At 38.1% G+C, this 16,741-nt stretch overlaps 1 protein-coding gene across 3 annotated transcripts in view; it reads left to right on the forward strand.

Annotated features, from left to right (window-relative positions):
- nebl.L (nebulette L homeolog) overlaps window positions 1-16,741 on the forward strand; it is a 146,050-nt gene that overhangs the window by 54,694 nt on the left and 74,615 nt on the right. For all 3 annotated transcript variants that reach the window (XM_041565542.1, XM_041565541.1, NM_001094860.1), the window contains 1 exon segment: window positions 11,523-11,607. In XM_041565542.1, the coding sequence (XP_041421476.1) occupies window positions 11,523-11,607 (85 nt within the window).

Raw genomic sequence — 16,741 nt, forward strand, 5'->3', positions numbered from 1 at the left:
CTTGTAAAGTCTAATCATGTCCCCTCGCAAGCGCCTTTTTTCCAGAGAAAACAACCCCAAACTTGACAGTCTACCCTCATAATTTAAGTCTTCCGTCCCTCTAACCAATTTAGTTGCACTTAGTCTCTGCACTCTCTCCAGCTCATTTATATCCCTCTTAAGGACTGGAGTCCAAAACTGAACTGCATACTCCAGATGAGGCCTCACCAGGGACCTATAAAGAGGCAGAATTATGTTTTCATCCCTTGAGTTAATGCCCTTTTTTATGCAAGACAGAACTTTATTTGCTTTAGTAGCCACAGAATGACACTGCCCAGAATTAGACAACGTGTTATCTACAAAGACCCCTAGATCCTTCTCATTTAAGGAAACTCCCAACACACTGCCATTTAGTGTATAACTTGCATTTATATTAAAAAATAGAAAAATAGAAACAGTACTTTCAATGCCCACCCCCAGGTCATTAATAAACAAGTTGAAAAGCAAGGGACCTATGATGGTATTTTTAGTAGTACCATTTTGACCTCGTGTAAGACAAAACTCAGTAAAGGAAAACCTTTAGAAATAGTTAGGCAATTTATTCTTACATAATACAACATAACAGTTTTGTCTGGGTAAGCTGTTGGAGTAACACACAGAATGTCAGCCAAGGACTTACCAAAGACCCACCTCTTGGTCCAGGCATTATATAGCTTTCAGAAGGCTTTTACAATAAGTGTGACAAGGGTTTCACGGAAATACCATACATAGTCTGTCTCCTCCTTGTACAATTAATGTCTAAATGATTTACTTAGTCTTACATGTTATCAAAGGAATGTTGTAACATACTGTGCCTAGCTCCAACAGTCCACAGCCTCGCAATCAGCTATGGCTAACCAAGGCCATTGTGGTATTTCCAGTTATTCGAGCAGCACGTCTGCAGGAGGGGGCCACACCAGACAGACAGACGTTATGCTAACACTCTGGAATTTAAGTAACAGAGTGATGATCTTTTGTTTGTATGGCCTAGTATAAGCTATATGAGTGACCATTGTCCACAGTAGACCATTAGTCCATCCTGCCTTGGGCCTTATAGCGTTATGGCGTCGTAGAGGGCGGGGGTGACAAATATCAACCTCTGACACTAGCCATTCGTCCGTCATAGGAATTGGACCGTTCCAGATATTTTTATATTATATAAACATTCCTCTCTTGAAACATTTAAAAATATGTTTCACATTAGTAATTACAGGCACAGGGAGAGTGCTGAGAGGACCCCCAGGAACAAGTGAGGTCTATTATAAATGGGACAGTGGTGTGCACTACTGTGAGTTACAGTTCAACTGTCGTGGCAGCACCAATGCAGAAGTGCAGCTGAAAAGCTGAAATTAATGAAAACAAGGAAAACAGGGAGCTAGGGGGCTAGAGGTATTTCCTGTTTTTGAGGAACTAACGTGACTACGAACCGCTGGAACCGCACAATGAAGCAAGAGCTGTCTGAATATAACATGTAGCCTAAGATTTAAGCAAATATATGATTATAGTGAAGTTAGATTTCAAAATAAAACAAAATAAAGCATTACAGAGAGATAATAAAAGGAAATCATTGCATAGAGATAATGAGACATGGTAATAATCATCCTGAGTAAGATAAAAATGTAAAAATGAAGATTAGTAAAAATGAAAAATACTAAAATGAAGCTAAAAATGAAAAATACTGAAATGAGGCTAAAAATGCTAAATTCAAACTTTTTTCTTTTCTCTATTATCTAACTTAACCCTTCTACTATCAACTTTTCTTGTTCCTCTCTTTGCTTTCTTGCTTCCTTTGATTCTTAGGCACTTTGACTTTCTAGGGCACATACTTGACCTTTTACCTCTTTTGCTGCCTCTCTCTTTCTCTTAGCTATTACGGGAAAACAACTCATCATAGAGTGGGGAGGCTGACGGCTCTATGTATGCCTTATAAGTTAATCTGTGTGTTTTTAGTCAGAAGCACTTCTGCAGCATCCCCCGTCGCCCCCCTTTTCTCTACTTTGTATTGTACGGGAGGGGTAGAGCTTAGCTGTGGGGCTGGGGACAGCCTGCTCGTCTGTATCTGAGCTATAACTTTCAGAGAACTTATCTCTGAGCTTTTTTTTCTTTCTTGTCAAACCTCCCCCATAAGGCTGAGAAAAGTTTTATCTTATAGATGTAAATCAAATGTGAGCAGAAGTTGGAAGGTACTTATAGCACAAAGTCTAACAGAGAAATATAGACCAAGTATTAATGCTAGGATGACATGGATAGACTTAATGAAACTTCCAATAGAGTTGTTTTAACCAGCTATAAAATTTTACCTAATCATTTGGAATAACTGAACTGTTCTATAAAAACATTACACTTATTGTTGCAGCTCTAAAACTTTGACTATATGACATTCAGCAAACATTTCAGAAACAATATGAGTACAACCTTCTTTTTCCTATCAAAACACATGATAATCTAAAATCATACTATTTTGGTCAGCTACTCTATTTATTTTTTTTTTATAGATTTAACATTATGGGCAGGACTGGTCTTGGAATCTAGACTCTATTCAATACTAATATTAGCACATGACAGAATTCTATTATTATGGGGTCTATCATTTTTTTTCTATGTCAGTGCTGTTTACACACAACCGGCTACATATAGAGCTGAGGACCTGGGGCAATAATACAATAATGAGTAATTACAGGAAACTTTCCTTCTAAAACCTTTTTAAACAGATACAATTTTACCTTTGTTGTTTTTCATAACTAATCTGAAATTAAACATATAGAGAAAATATTACATTATCACATTCCCATTGTTCTCGTCAATTTCACACAATTTAACTATATCACATTCAATACTGTATGAATCTCAAACTTAAATTTAACTCATTTCAATATCAGTCCATCAGTTCATTATAGGGGAAAGTCCAATCAGAGAGACATCATGGCTGTGGATAGACATATGAAGAAATATTCAACAGTCACTTGTATTCAGTCAATGCAGCAGTCTCTGTACAGTTCCTAAGAGCTCATAATCAGTCCATGGATTCGATATTAGGATAGGCAAAAATGTAAAGGCATCACAGATACGAATGGCAAACTTTGAAATGACTCTTTGTATGTATGTAGAGTTTCTTTCAATGAGTGGTGGGATCAATGATAGTTGTTCTATTTGGAATGGATTGGAATAATCTCAACAGCTACTGATGGAATTTTGCTCAGATCACCAACCTGGAAACAAAGAGACAATGTGACAATATCTGGTGTTCTGGTAATACTGACTTGTCTAATGTACTAGCTAAAGAACTCTAATGAAACTACTGTATGAACTGTCAGTAATGAGAAGTGGTTGTACATGTATGATATGAGTGAAGGACTTTTGTTTTCTTGTGGTTAATTCATATGAAGAAAGTCCACAACACCTGATAGGATTGTTGCAGAGAATTGATAGGACAGCTGGGAATAAATCCAACCAACTGCTGCCAGTAATTGTGTTGTTGGAAGTGGGATGGTACAAAGACACAATTCCACTTAATATCAGTGTAATTTGCAAATTTGTAACAGAATCGAAAATTTAATTATGTAAACTATCAAATACAACCTGTACTGTTTCCTTCTTATAACAAAATAATATTGATTAATCATAACCAGGAAAAACATTTAACAAGTTCTCTCTTTTACCTTTATATATATATTTATATTTTTAGCCTAAATGAAAATAACATAGACCCATTTTAGTAGCATAATTTATTTCTACAAATTTGGTAGTGAAATTACTGGTTATCAGACAAAATCAACAATAAATCGAAGTCACTTCTGCATTTTCTTACAGACTTGTGATGCAAGATACACAAGTGCAAAGATTACGGAAGAATTTTTCTGTAGCAGCGGCACAAGCACATAAGCTGCATTTTTATTAACTGAAACTTATTTAATTAGAAAAAATAGTAACAACAACATAACCCACAGTATAATACTCCTCTCTTGTTGTACTGCAAATGCAGTACAATAATATGAAATAATAGATTCACATCTGTCTAGAGAATAATGAAAGGAATTTCACCTGTACCAATGAGTGAATCGGGTATGGATCCAAACTGCGTCAAGTTTACCTTCATGTGGGTGAAAAAGATCCAGATGCAGGAGATACAGAAAAAAATACAGATGAGTATAAAACAGTAAAGTTAAAAATATTTGCTGTGGTTAAACGTTCCTGAGCCAGCTGCCTGACAAAAAAGAAAGTTACAAAACAGTGAGAGAAGTTAAACATCTGAAATATTGTGCAACGGAGGATTCTGGGAAGTGTAGTTTTTATGACAGTACCAGCAAATAGAATCCTTCTTGTTATTAATTAGACTATGAACTAGGTTTCCTCTTAAAGGGTGCTGTAAATCTAATGCACCATTAAGTACTTCAGAGTGAAACAACTGACCATGATTTATTTGGTCGTCAGGACATTTGTCTTCAGAAGATTCAGGGGAAGTACTACTGTTAATAAGCTTAAAACATTCTGAACCATTAGCTCAATAAGAATCTTCATTACTGGGGGCTGCACCGTGAAACAAAAAGTTCTGAGACTGTGTAACCCTGTATCACTCTAAAATTGCCAATAGGCACATTCAAAATAGCATTTAATTGCTCCTTAGTATCCATATAAAGGACTGGATCTAAGTTTGCTGAGCAAGGAGCAGAGAATAGGTGTAATGTCTCAGCTGAAGTATATGTGAGAAATATCACTTTCTATTGTTGGCAAAAGCCTGCTAGATCTAATGGCATGCAATTTGTATAGTAAAATATTTACTCTTTCACATATCATTTATCTGTCACAGTAGAATGTCAAGTTGTGAGGGAAGAAAACTATCGCCTTCTGGCCAGGAAAACGCAGTCTTGTCCCCTCAGCTGTGACACTTAACAAAGGCTTTGAAACTTAAAATGTTTTGGGCACTCAACTAGCATATCTAGGAGGATTGTTAGATATTCTAAACTGATGGAACATGTTTTTTTCTTTCAGATCACAAGTAAAACATAATACACTTAGAAAAGAGTTATCAATCTGACACATAAAGATAAAAAAGAGAAATAAGGTTTGTTTGAGACAAAAAACTTCAACAGAGAACATTTAAAGAGACAACACTAATATTTCTGTTAAAATAGAAAGACAAGTGGAGTGAATTAACCTTATTCACGAGTAACCCATTCACAAACAGAAATACACAAGAGAACTAATGTTAGTATGAGAATAATAACAAAGAAGACAATGTTAGGATAAGATACGAATAGTGACATGATAGTTAAAGACAAAATGACAATATTGTAGTGACAGACACATAGAACAAATATTATATTACAAGAGGTACCTATGAAAACTTATAAACATTAATGAGAACCAAAAACAGTAAGGTAAACATATTCATTACAGACACATCAAAGTCATATAACCGTCAAGTCAAGTCAAGTCCTTTTCTTTCTAACATACACACAAGTAATACATTCAAAATATGCTCTAACAGACCTGTAGGATGCAAAAAAGCTTAGCAGCGAGCTATTAACATTGGTTTATAAAACAAACAGGGCAAACAAACATACATATAGACTGGAGTCACCTGCAGGAAAAAATGATGTTATACCTTTCTCTGTAATTTAGAATAGGCTTACAATTGAGTGTAAAGGGAGAAAATAGGTTTGAAGTTGCAGACAACACCTAAATGTTTGTATGACTCTCGTTTTTCATCTGACAATTCAAACGGACAGGAAAGTGATTCACACTTCACACTCTAAAGAATTTCCTTCAGAAAACCTAGTTTTCCGTATTTCTGGCCTGCTAGGCAAACATTCAACATTCATGGATCCTTTTGCATTCATCAAACAACATACAGTACACGTGTAATTTCTATTTCAAGATGTTTTAGACTACACTTCATGATAAGGAATAACAAACATACAAAATACAAAAACAGGAAGGAAACTGCGGATTCTTATCATGAATGGCAGATAATTTCAGCTGATTAACACAACAATTAACAAAACAATAGGCAAAAAGAAGAAGCTAGAAAAACATATATACCCCACCCAGGGGTACTTACGCGCGTGTATCCATCATCCGTTAAAGTAAAGCTTTACGGGGAAACCATCCTGGAAAAGAAAATATCCACGGGTAAACTATCGACATCCGAGAACAAAGCCCCTCGGGTACACTCCAGTAGCCAGCCTGGAGCCCTCCATTGCCTGAAAAAAATGACTGGAAAAAACCGGATCACAGTCGTCGGGTCACCATATGATGGTATTTTTAGTAGTACCATTTTGACCTCGTGTAAGACAAAACTCAGTAAAGGAAAACCTTTAGAAATAGTTAGGCAATTTATTCTTACATAATACAACATAACAGTTTTGTCTGGGTAAGCTGTTGGAGTAACACACAGAATGTCAGCCAAGGACTTACCAAAGACCCACCTCTTGGTCCAGGCATTATATAGCTTTCAGAAGGCTTTTACAATAAGTGTGACAAGGGTTTCACGGAAATACCATACATAGTCTGTCTCCTCCTTGTACAATTAATGTCTAAATGATTTACTTAGTCTTACATGTTATCAAAGGAATGTTGTAACATACTGTGCCTAGCTCCAACAGTCCACAGCCTCGCAATCAGCTATGGCTAACCAAGGCCATTGTGGTATTTCCAGTTATTCGAGCAGCACGTCTGCAGGAGGGGGCCACACCAGACAGACAGACGTTATGCTAACACTCTGGAATTTAAGTAACAGAGTGATGATCTTTTGTTTGTATGGCCTAGTATAAGCTATATGAGTGACCATTGTCCACAGTAGACCATTAGTCCATCCTGCCTTGGGCCTTATAGCGTTATGGCGTCGTAGAGGGCGGGGGTGACAAATATCAACCTCTGACACTAGCCATTCGTCCGTCATAGGAATTGGACCGTTCCAGATATTTTTATATTATATAAACACCTAGTACAGAGCCCTGCAGTACTCCACTAACAACACTGGTCCAATTAGAAAATGTTCCATTTACCACCACTCTTTTTAGCCAGTTCTCTATCCAGGTACAAATACTATGTTCCAGGCCAACATTCCTTAATTTAACCAGTAACCTTTTGTGTGGCACTGTATCAAATGCTTTAGCAAAGTCTAAGTAAATAGATGAAGGTGATACAATAATTTGTGCATGTGTTGAACAAAAATGAAACATTTTGCACAGCTGGTACTTGTGCCGCGTTCAGTAGTCGCAGCTTGCTTTACAGACGTATCTGGACAGTGTCAGACTTAAAGGTGTGAACATTGTTCCAAATGAATAAACACTTTTGTAGCACTTCTACCAGACTCACCTTTAATTATATTCTGCTTGAACTAACCATTACATTATACGTAAAGGATAAAAGTTTTTACACTATACATTAAAATAGTATTAATACTAATATATATATATATATATATATATATATATATATATAAATATATATATATATATATATATATATATATATATATAGACAAATACAAGAGGTCCTCTGCACTCAACCCATTATCAATATATTTAAGACAGAGACATTTTGTGCATACTGCTACTGAAAAATGCCTTACCCTTTAAACAAAACAGGGATTGTTTGTCCATATATTGCAATATATTTAAGATGGCCAACTACGTCACAGTCATCCCATATCTGGCCAGTTCTACGCTCAATTTTAATCCCACTGGTGTCTAATAAAAGGGCAGCCAAGTTTGGGAGTTTTACTTTGAAAGCAGCAAGTAAGTTGCAGGTAAAACTTAGTCCCTTTGTAAAATGTATAATGAAGCAATAGAATTCTTAATGAATCAGATAAAATTGAGCATAGGACTGGCCAGATATGGGATAACTTTGACGTAGTTGGCCAGCTTAAATATATTGCAATATATGGACAAACAATCCCTGTGTAAAGGGTAAGGCATTTTTCAGTAGCAGTATGCACAAAATGTCGCTGTCTTAAATATATTGATAATGGGTTGAGTGCAGAGGACTCTTGTATTTGTCTATATGTATTTTGTGGTCACAGCCTCATTGCACCCCGCCTAATGGTTTTAAAAACTAGTGGTGAGCACAACTTTCCCTTGTTATATATACACACAGTTTATAAGGTCAGCTCCATGCAGAAATTCATGATAATGCAAACTGTGTAGCCAGGCAAATGTAATGATCAACCACACCCATCTGTACAAGTAGCAGGGCCTGTAATATAATTGGGAGCATGGAATGTCTTGTAGCTGAGATTGTTTATTAAACTTCTAAGTATTCCGGTCTCTGTCATTGTCCTGTCTCTGCCTGCATCCCAGCACCATCATCATTGTTCTCCTCTTTCCATTCCTAGTGTTGTACTGCACTTCCTGGTGTTTTCTTTTGGGTCATGCTGATTGGACAGCACTTGTCTTTAGAATCCAGAGCACAAATAACCGTGGCCATTGCAGCCTTTTTTGCACTTTGCACACCACCTAAAGGAGAACTAAACCCTAAATATGAATATGGCTAAAAATGCCATATTTTGTATACATTTTATATACTGAACTTATTGCACCAGCCTAAAGTTTCAGCTTGTCGATAGCAGCAATGATCCAGGACTTCAAACTTGTCACAGGGGGTCATCATCTTGGAAAGTGTCTGTGACACTCACATGCTCAGTGGGCTCTGAGCAGCTGTTGAGAAGCTAAGCTTAGGGGTCGTCACTAATTATCCAGCAGATAATGAGGTTGGTCTGTAATATAAGCTGGTGCTACAGGGCTGATTAATTAATGCTGATGCTAATTGCACTGGTTTCTGTGCTGCCTTGTAGTAATTATCTGTATTACTTACTAATCAGCTTTATATTGTCATGTTTATTTTCTATGTGTACTGTAAATTGTGAGTGGGTCCCTAAGCTCAGTAAGTGACAGCAGCACAGAGCATGTGCAGTGAATCAGCAGACAAGAAGATGGGAAGTTACTGGGGCATCTTTGGAGACACAGATCTTTACTGCTAAAGTACAACATTTCTAGCATACTTCTTTAGTTGAGTTTTAGTTCTCCTTTAAGCTTTGCAATTAAACCCTAAAATCTTTAAAGCTGCCAGGCATGGGTTGATCCTGTGCAGTACCCAATGGTTCCAAGGGGCTGATCAGGCAGATATCAACCAGATACCAAGGGGCTTTATATGGTATGGACACTTTCTATTGTCTGTTTTCTCTGGCCACAGCCTGAATGATCAGAACCACAGGAAGTGGTGAGGCATTGTGGTTCTTCTTCACTTTCACATCTGCAGATGCACCATGCACTGACCAACTTGGTACACTGGAGCATGAGATTTTCAAACTTGCCCAACTGACAAACTGTCATTTGCAACAATTTAAGATAAGCAAAGATACAATTATAACTATTTAACATAGGCAGGTCTCTTGGGGAAACTGTGACTTGCAGCTTAAAGGGCAATTCACCTTCATTAGCAAAACTATACTAACACCTAAAACATGACTCTAAAACCCTCAGAAATGTCTTCAAACTTTCCATAATCCTCCACATTTTGTAAAATGGATGTGGTATTTAGGGGGTGTGGCCATAAAATGTGCATGCTCACAAAAATGTTGCCACGCAGATTTTTCTCCCTCTTTCTATTTTTCAAATGTCTGGAGGTATGCATTCACAGGCCTACATTTTGCAGCACTGCACACTAGTGAAAACAAATAATGCTCTCTCCTCTGGATTCATCTCTCACCATGGCCAAAGCATATATTGAAGGGAACTAAATTACTAAACAATGTGAGTTAATGAATTATTCTAGTAGTAAGATTAGCCTTGATCCCAGGAAATTGGTTACAAACATCATCATCTGCCTTCTCCTTTGTCACATCTGTACCACCCACCAAGAGCAATTTAATCAAGTTGATTAGGTGGCAATACAAACAGGCAGTTCCATTTACCCACAAACTATGCTCTACACAACTGACAGGGTGGCCTTCTAGGGACTAATATACTTGTGCATAGCTTGGGTCCTAATTTTTACAACGAGCTGTTTGTGTGCCTCAAGCTAAACCTTATAGCTTCATATTCATAATTAACTGTAATTGCCGAACACTAATTTCAGTTACAGTACAGCTTTAGTATACTACAAGGCTAACCTTAAAGGGGTGGTACATCTTTAAGTTAACTTTTGGTATGTTACTGTTAGGATATGCATAGTGATTTATTTTATCTGCCTGGTATAATGTTTTTCCCCTTTCTCTATTGCTGGCCAGCAAACCTCCTTTTCTGTCCACATTTTAATAAACCATGCACTACACATTTTACCCAGCATTACAAAAATCACAAAAAAAAATTATTTAACAAGTGTATCTGTTCCCATTCAGTATAATGTGAGCAAAACCTTAGCACTGGGTGTGTGCATGATACACGCACTGAGCTTAATTTGCAATTGGTAAAACCTACAACTGGTCACATTTTAAGAACATGGGATGCTGGGAAAGGCAGATCCACATACTAAAATAACATACAAAATTCTGTTTATTAGAACGCCTGTTCTCAGAGCAAGCAGTCTAGTGGGTTTAGGGTGACTGCATAAAAAGAGGTCGTTGAATATACCCTGTATATTATATGGAGTTGGAACATTGCTTTCTTTGAAAAGTTTTTGTTCTGATTTTTTTTAGCTCTGCAAATAAATTTACCTTCCAACAACTACCAGCTCCTGATCTTTAATAAATGCAGAACTCACATCTCAACAGTTACAGAATGGCCAATTCTAAGCAACTTTTCAATTGGTCTTCATTTTTTCTTTTTTATAGTTTTTGAATTATTTGCCTTCTTCTGACTCTTTCCAGTTTCAAATGGGGTCACTGACCCCATCTAAAAACAAATGCTCTGTAAGACTGCAAATTTATATTTAATGTTATTTTTTTATTACTCCTCTTTCTATTCAGGTTCTCTCCTATTCATATTCGAGTCTCTTATTCAAATCATGGTTGCTAAGGTAATTTGGACTACAGCAACCAGATTGCTGAAATTGCCAACTGGAGAGCTGCTGAATAAAAAGCCACAAATAATAAAGCATGAAAACCAATTGCAAATTGTCTCAGAATATCACTCTCTATATCACAGTAAACGTTAATTTAAGGAAAACAAATCCTTTAATTAAGTGCTGAGTAGGTGGAGGCACCATTCTATAAGCCTTTTTGTTTAAAGTTTCTCTTTCACTCTCTTTATTTTTAAGAAGATATCCAAATCCCACCATTGATGTCAACATTTATGTCCAAAGTTAAAGCATTTTGATGGGTTTAGCTGAAATGTATGCAGCCACCCAGGCATGTTTCTTTTATCTCCATGTTGGCTTGTATTTGACTCATTCGGCCCAGTATATAAGACCCTGCTATAAAGTGTATGTGTTGAATTCAGGGTTGTTGGATAGAGATTCATGTGGTGGATCTACCATTGTACTAGTGATTCATTTTTGATGATGCCTTCATAAGGCCCCAATAACTGTGTCAAAATATTGATATCTCCTTTGTTCTTTTCTAGACACTATCCAAAACAGTCCTTCACCACAGTGACAGATACTCCTGAAAACCTTCGGCTTAAACAGCAAAGTGAAATTCAAAGTCAGGTAAGGAAGAAAAAAAAGGACAACAATACCTTCTGTTGGACTGACTGATTTTTCACTTGTGAGCCACAAGCTATAGCAGCATACTTGTAAAGTTATACTGTGTAGCATATGACCTAAGCCCTGTAGGGGAACCTCCTCCTATTGTCCCTGGGGTGTTATGATTAATTATTGCTGTTAAAAATGAGCAAAAGTCCCTTTCCTCCTCTATAGAAGGGATCTCCAATTGTGAGCCACATTCAAATGTAAATAAAAGTTTGAAAGTTACATAAGCATGCAAAAAATTCCTGGGCAAGCTAATTATGAGCTGTGATTAACTATTGGTAGCCCCTATGTGGTCTGGCAGCCTACAGGAGGCTCTGTTTGGCAGTTTACAGGTTACAGTTTTATGCAATAAAAACTTGCCTCCAAGCCAGGAACTGAAAAATAAGCACATGGTTTGAGGCCACTGGGAGCAATAGCCAAGGGGTTGGAGAGCATGTTGCTCAAGAGCCACTGGTTAGGAACCACCGCTCTGTAGACTGTATTCTATGGATGGATGGACGTCGCTAGAAAGCCTGAGGCAGGAGACCAGGGCCGTATTTATATTAAGGCACCCAAGGGCCTGTGCCTAGGCCGGCAGGTTTTGGGGGGCAGCCCTGAGGTGCCTATAAATAAATTTTTGGAAATCCGGTGAAAGAGTTGGGGGGTGGGAGGTTGAGGGGTAGGGGACCAGGCTGGTTTGCGGAAAGGACATTACACACAAATATCTGATAGTTGATTGTTAGGGATTGGTTAGGGATTGGCATGGACATGCAAGCTAGGGACATATGCTGCCCACCTATCAAGCAGTGCTGAATACTAAGGAAGGCACAACAGCGGAGCTGCACTCTGAGAGCACAAAGAGTTGTGCCCCTGGGGGGAAGCTCATTTTTATTGGGGCATGGTGCAGAACAAAAATGTTGCTTTGTGCCTGTGTTTTTGCACTTTGCACCCTGACCTTTGAAAAAGAAAATAATAAAAGAGCCCTAATCACTTTTTAATAAATCACAAATAGAAGTTTTACTATTGCTGTACTTACATTGCACACAGTGGGCTATAGCAAGTAGTACAAAAGCTGCAACAAAGTTGGAAGGGGTTAAACTGGTTGCAGTGCTGGCTGTTTATAAATGGGAAACTGAGAGCTTTCTTGCAGCTGGTACGTATATTCTGTTGTGGATCCATATGCCATCGAGTGCATGAATAATGTAAGCCTTGATCCACCCAAGGATATCAGAAGTAGAAAAGGAAATCCCTCCCTTTCCTTTAAATGACAAAGTCTCGGCTGGCGCTAGTGCTGGTTTTTAAAAGCACTGAAGTCTTTCCCAGTGAATTAGGGATGCTGAATAGTAACAGACAATTAAAGCTATAGCTTTTACTTTGTCATAAATGTATTTAAATTCCATGGACGAAATAACTATAAAACCGGCCATTGTACAAAGTGAAAAGTAGAAACCCTAAGTAAATTTTATTAATATATGATTAATTGCCATTTACATATCAGAGATTTACAATGTGCGTCTCTATAGCTATTGCTGAACTAAAAGTCTCAGCATCCCCAAGCAGGTGGATTTATGTTCCTGCTCCAATCCCCCTGTTTGCATAATACACACATCTGTTCCCCCGCTAATTCACACATGACTAGAAAAACTGGGCCAGCAAGGGCTTATGTAGTCTTACAGTAGTCCACACACTGACCTGACCTGGGAATGTATATCGATTGAGATCATGAACAGATAGATATATAGCCATATAATGTTGTATAGAGTGCCTTAGACTTTTGCAGGCCAGTATACTAATTCAGATAATTAGATAATAAGGTTAGATCAACCTTTTACTGTTGCTCATGCACAGAGCCTTTCTGCCCAGGGTCTGTCTGTGCCCAGATAAAAATCCAGCAGAGCACAGCGTTGGTAGGCACAGGCCATCTAGGATTGCCATCCAACTAAGATATCACTGGCCTAGTCATTAAAACACTGGCCAGGGCTGGAAATGCACTTTCCAGTACAATGGTAATAAGGGTGTTATGATCCTTATCCACCCACTTAAAGGACATGTAAAGCCTACATTTCTCATCATGTAAATAAGTTGGGCATATCTTCCCCACCCAAGCCACATCATTTGCACTGTATATACCCCCTCCATTTGCTAGCGCCATCACATATTCCTAAAACAAATAGCAGCTTTCGTCCGGCGGCCATATTCCCTCTGACACATCATCAATGACACTGGCATCTACAAACAGAAACATTTGCACTGTAAAATTAATCAAGAATGCAATTTTACATATACTTTGATAAAAAGCTCTGCTTGGATTGAACACTGTAATGATTACGCTGAGTTCAGGAGAGGAGATTAAGAGAGAAAATAGGAACAGACAACTAGAGCACAGTTTCTATGGGAACCAGCAATGCCATCTCTTCACTGGCTGTTAGACTGGAGAGTGTGTTTAGTAATCTGAGTTGTGAAGGACTGAGCATGCTCAGTAGCCAACAGCCAAAGTACATTTCCTAGAGAGGGCTGAGTGGGTTAGAAGAGGAGAAGAAATCTTAAGGGATTAAAGGCATTCTGCAGCCTTACTATTTACCATGGAACAACCGGAGCAGCAGGTATTAAAAGATTTTATAGAGACTGTTAACTGATTAAATTTTTTTGAGGGGGGCAGTTTACAAGCCGTAATACAGTTCCAGGTCTGTTACAGCCCTCCCATTATGTAATTTCTCTGTCCATCATGCCATCACCCTGTCCCTTTATGTCATTGCTCCACCTCTCTGCCCAGCACAGCCTGGCTGGTATGATCCTACTCAGAAGGTGGCAACTCTATGGCCATAACTTCCTTACTGCCTGTAGGGTTATAATTACAGGACATTGTTATGACCTGCATCTCCCAATTGCTCCCTAGGGACAGGAGGGGGCACCTATGTGTTTCCCCCTACTGCTTCTCAAAGGGAGCACTGTACTCAAAGGGAGCACTGTACTCATTGAGGGCAACTGCCAGTCACTTTGCTCCAAAAAGTTTTTTACACTTTGTACCCTGTCAACCACACATAAACTAATTTATTGGAAAGGTTCACTGTTTAGTGTGTAAGTGTAGTTTTCAGAGAAGCCACACATCTAGTTTCAGGTGAACAGAAGGCAGCAGAGGGAATTTATGAGTGACTAATTGCAGGGATGCCAGCTTGGTTCTCTTCAGAGTCAATTGAAAATAGTCACGCTGGAAGTCTATCAAGACAGAGCATTGAGTAATTAGATAATGATTTAAGATGTTAAATTGCAATATTCTTAGTCTGTATTCTTGAATATTCATCCGTGCCGCTTCATCTGATTTTTAATTACCTCCTCTCGTTTACTTTCTCTGAGGGTTTCCCATTTATGTTAAACTATTCCACTTGTATTGATATGATGGCTATAATGATATAATATATATTGAGAACATGGCTATAACCAGCGAAGAGCAAACCTCTGAAAATTGATTTATCTGGTAAATGGCTGATTTTACTAAAAAGAATAAGACATTAAAACCCCCATTTCAGTAGCAGTGGTGCACCCTGTTTTTTTTAACACAAGCTTACTGAAGATGGCTGACACTAAATAAATCACATTCTGGTTCTGATGAGTCACTTTATTTATACAGCTCCTTATAGGCTTGAACCAAGTGCAAAAGACACATTTTGTAGAGCAGATCGCAGTGTGCAAAGTGTGTTTTTCCACTAACCCGTCCCATAACTAAGCATCATTTAGACGCAAGTTGGGAATGGCAGGAGGTGCAGCTTGTAATGGGGCCCCATCGTTTCATGGCTGCAACTCTTGATTCTGCTCCCCCTGTCTGAACGCTTCTTCAGTGAGAACGAATCATTTGTTCCCACACACAGTAAAATCAATGACATTGCAGAAACAAACAATATGCTTCCAGGCTTTTAAAGCCTACTGCATTTTAAATGAAACCATGGATTACCAGCACTGCAGAGTTGCAGAAGCATTTCAATGCAGGACACAAATTAAAATATAGCAACTGTTCTCAGGCAGGCGCTTTGAACAGGCTTATTTACCATAGGTACAAAACTGAAGGTGGCAAGTACAAGATGCTTTCTGTGTCTTGCATTGAATTAAAAATCCAGTGCAGGCACAGAACATAGAGCTTTAAAGGGCATGTAAAGGCAAAAAAATAAAATCCCATTTTTACTTTCTTTAATGAAAAGAATCCTATCTCCAATTTACTTTAATTACAAAATGTGTACCGTTTTAATAAGAAACCTGACTGTATGCAGTGAAATTCTCCCTTCATTTACTGCTGTGGATAGGAATTGTCAGACGGTCCCTAACTGCTGAGCAGGGAAACAATCATACTTATGAACAGCAGGGGGAGCCCTCGCCTTACTTCCCAGCCATGCAGAACTCAAGCAGCTTTGTTTATGATGATCCCTAAGCAGCCCAGACCACACTGAGCATGTGCACAGTCTTAGTCTTGCAAAGATGTTTAACAAAGTTACAAGATGGTGACCCCCTGTAGCCAACTTTGAAAGCATAAATTATTTGTTTGATTAGGCTTGTGGTGCAGTAAGTTCATGTTTATATTTAGTATACAAAATACAGCATTTCGAGCCTTATTCTATTTTAGACTTTACATGCCCTTTAAGTGTCCTCTGACACATCCTGAATGACATGCAAGTTAGGGGCATTCCTCTAATGTGCCTCCCATATAGTACAGGTATAGGATCAGTTTTCCAGAAAACTATTATCCAGAAAGTTCTAAATTTCAGGATGGCCATCTGCCATAGACTCCATTTTAATCAAATAATTCTAAATTCTAAAATGAATTTCCTATTTTGATGCCAACTAAGATATAATTAATCCTTATTGGAGGCAAAACAATCCTATTGGGTTTAATTAATGTTTAAATTATTTTTTAGAAAACATAAGGTATAGAGATCCAAATTACAGAAAGACCCCTTATCTGGAAACCCCCAAGCATTCCGGATAACAGGTCCCATAACTGTAAAGTACAAATAATAGGCTCAACTCTCTGTGTTCCATTCTATGTTTTCACAGAGTTGCATCTATAGCATGGTAGATCTAAGAACAGCACTCAATAATAAAAATCCAGGTCCCACTGCAACAC

This window comes from Xenopus laevis, chromosome 6L, assembly GCF_017654675.1.
Source record: "Xenopus laevis strain J_2021 chromosome 6L, Xenopus_laevis_v10.1, whole genome shotgun sequence".
In the NCBI taxonomy this organism is placed as follows: Eukaryota; Metazoa; Chordata; class Amphibia; order Anura; family Pipidae; genus Xenopus; species Xenopus laevis.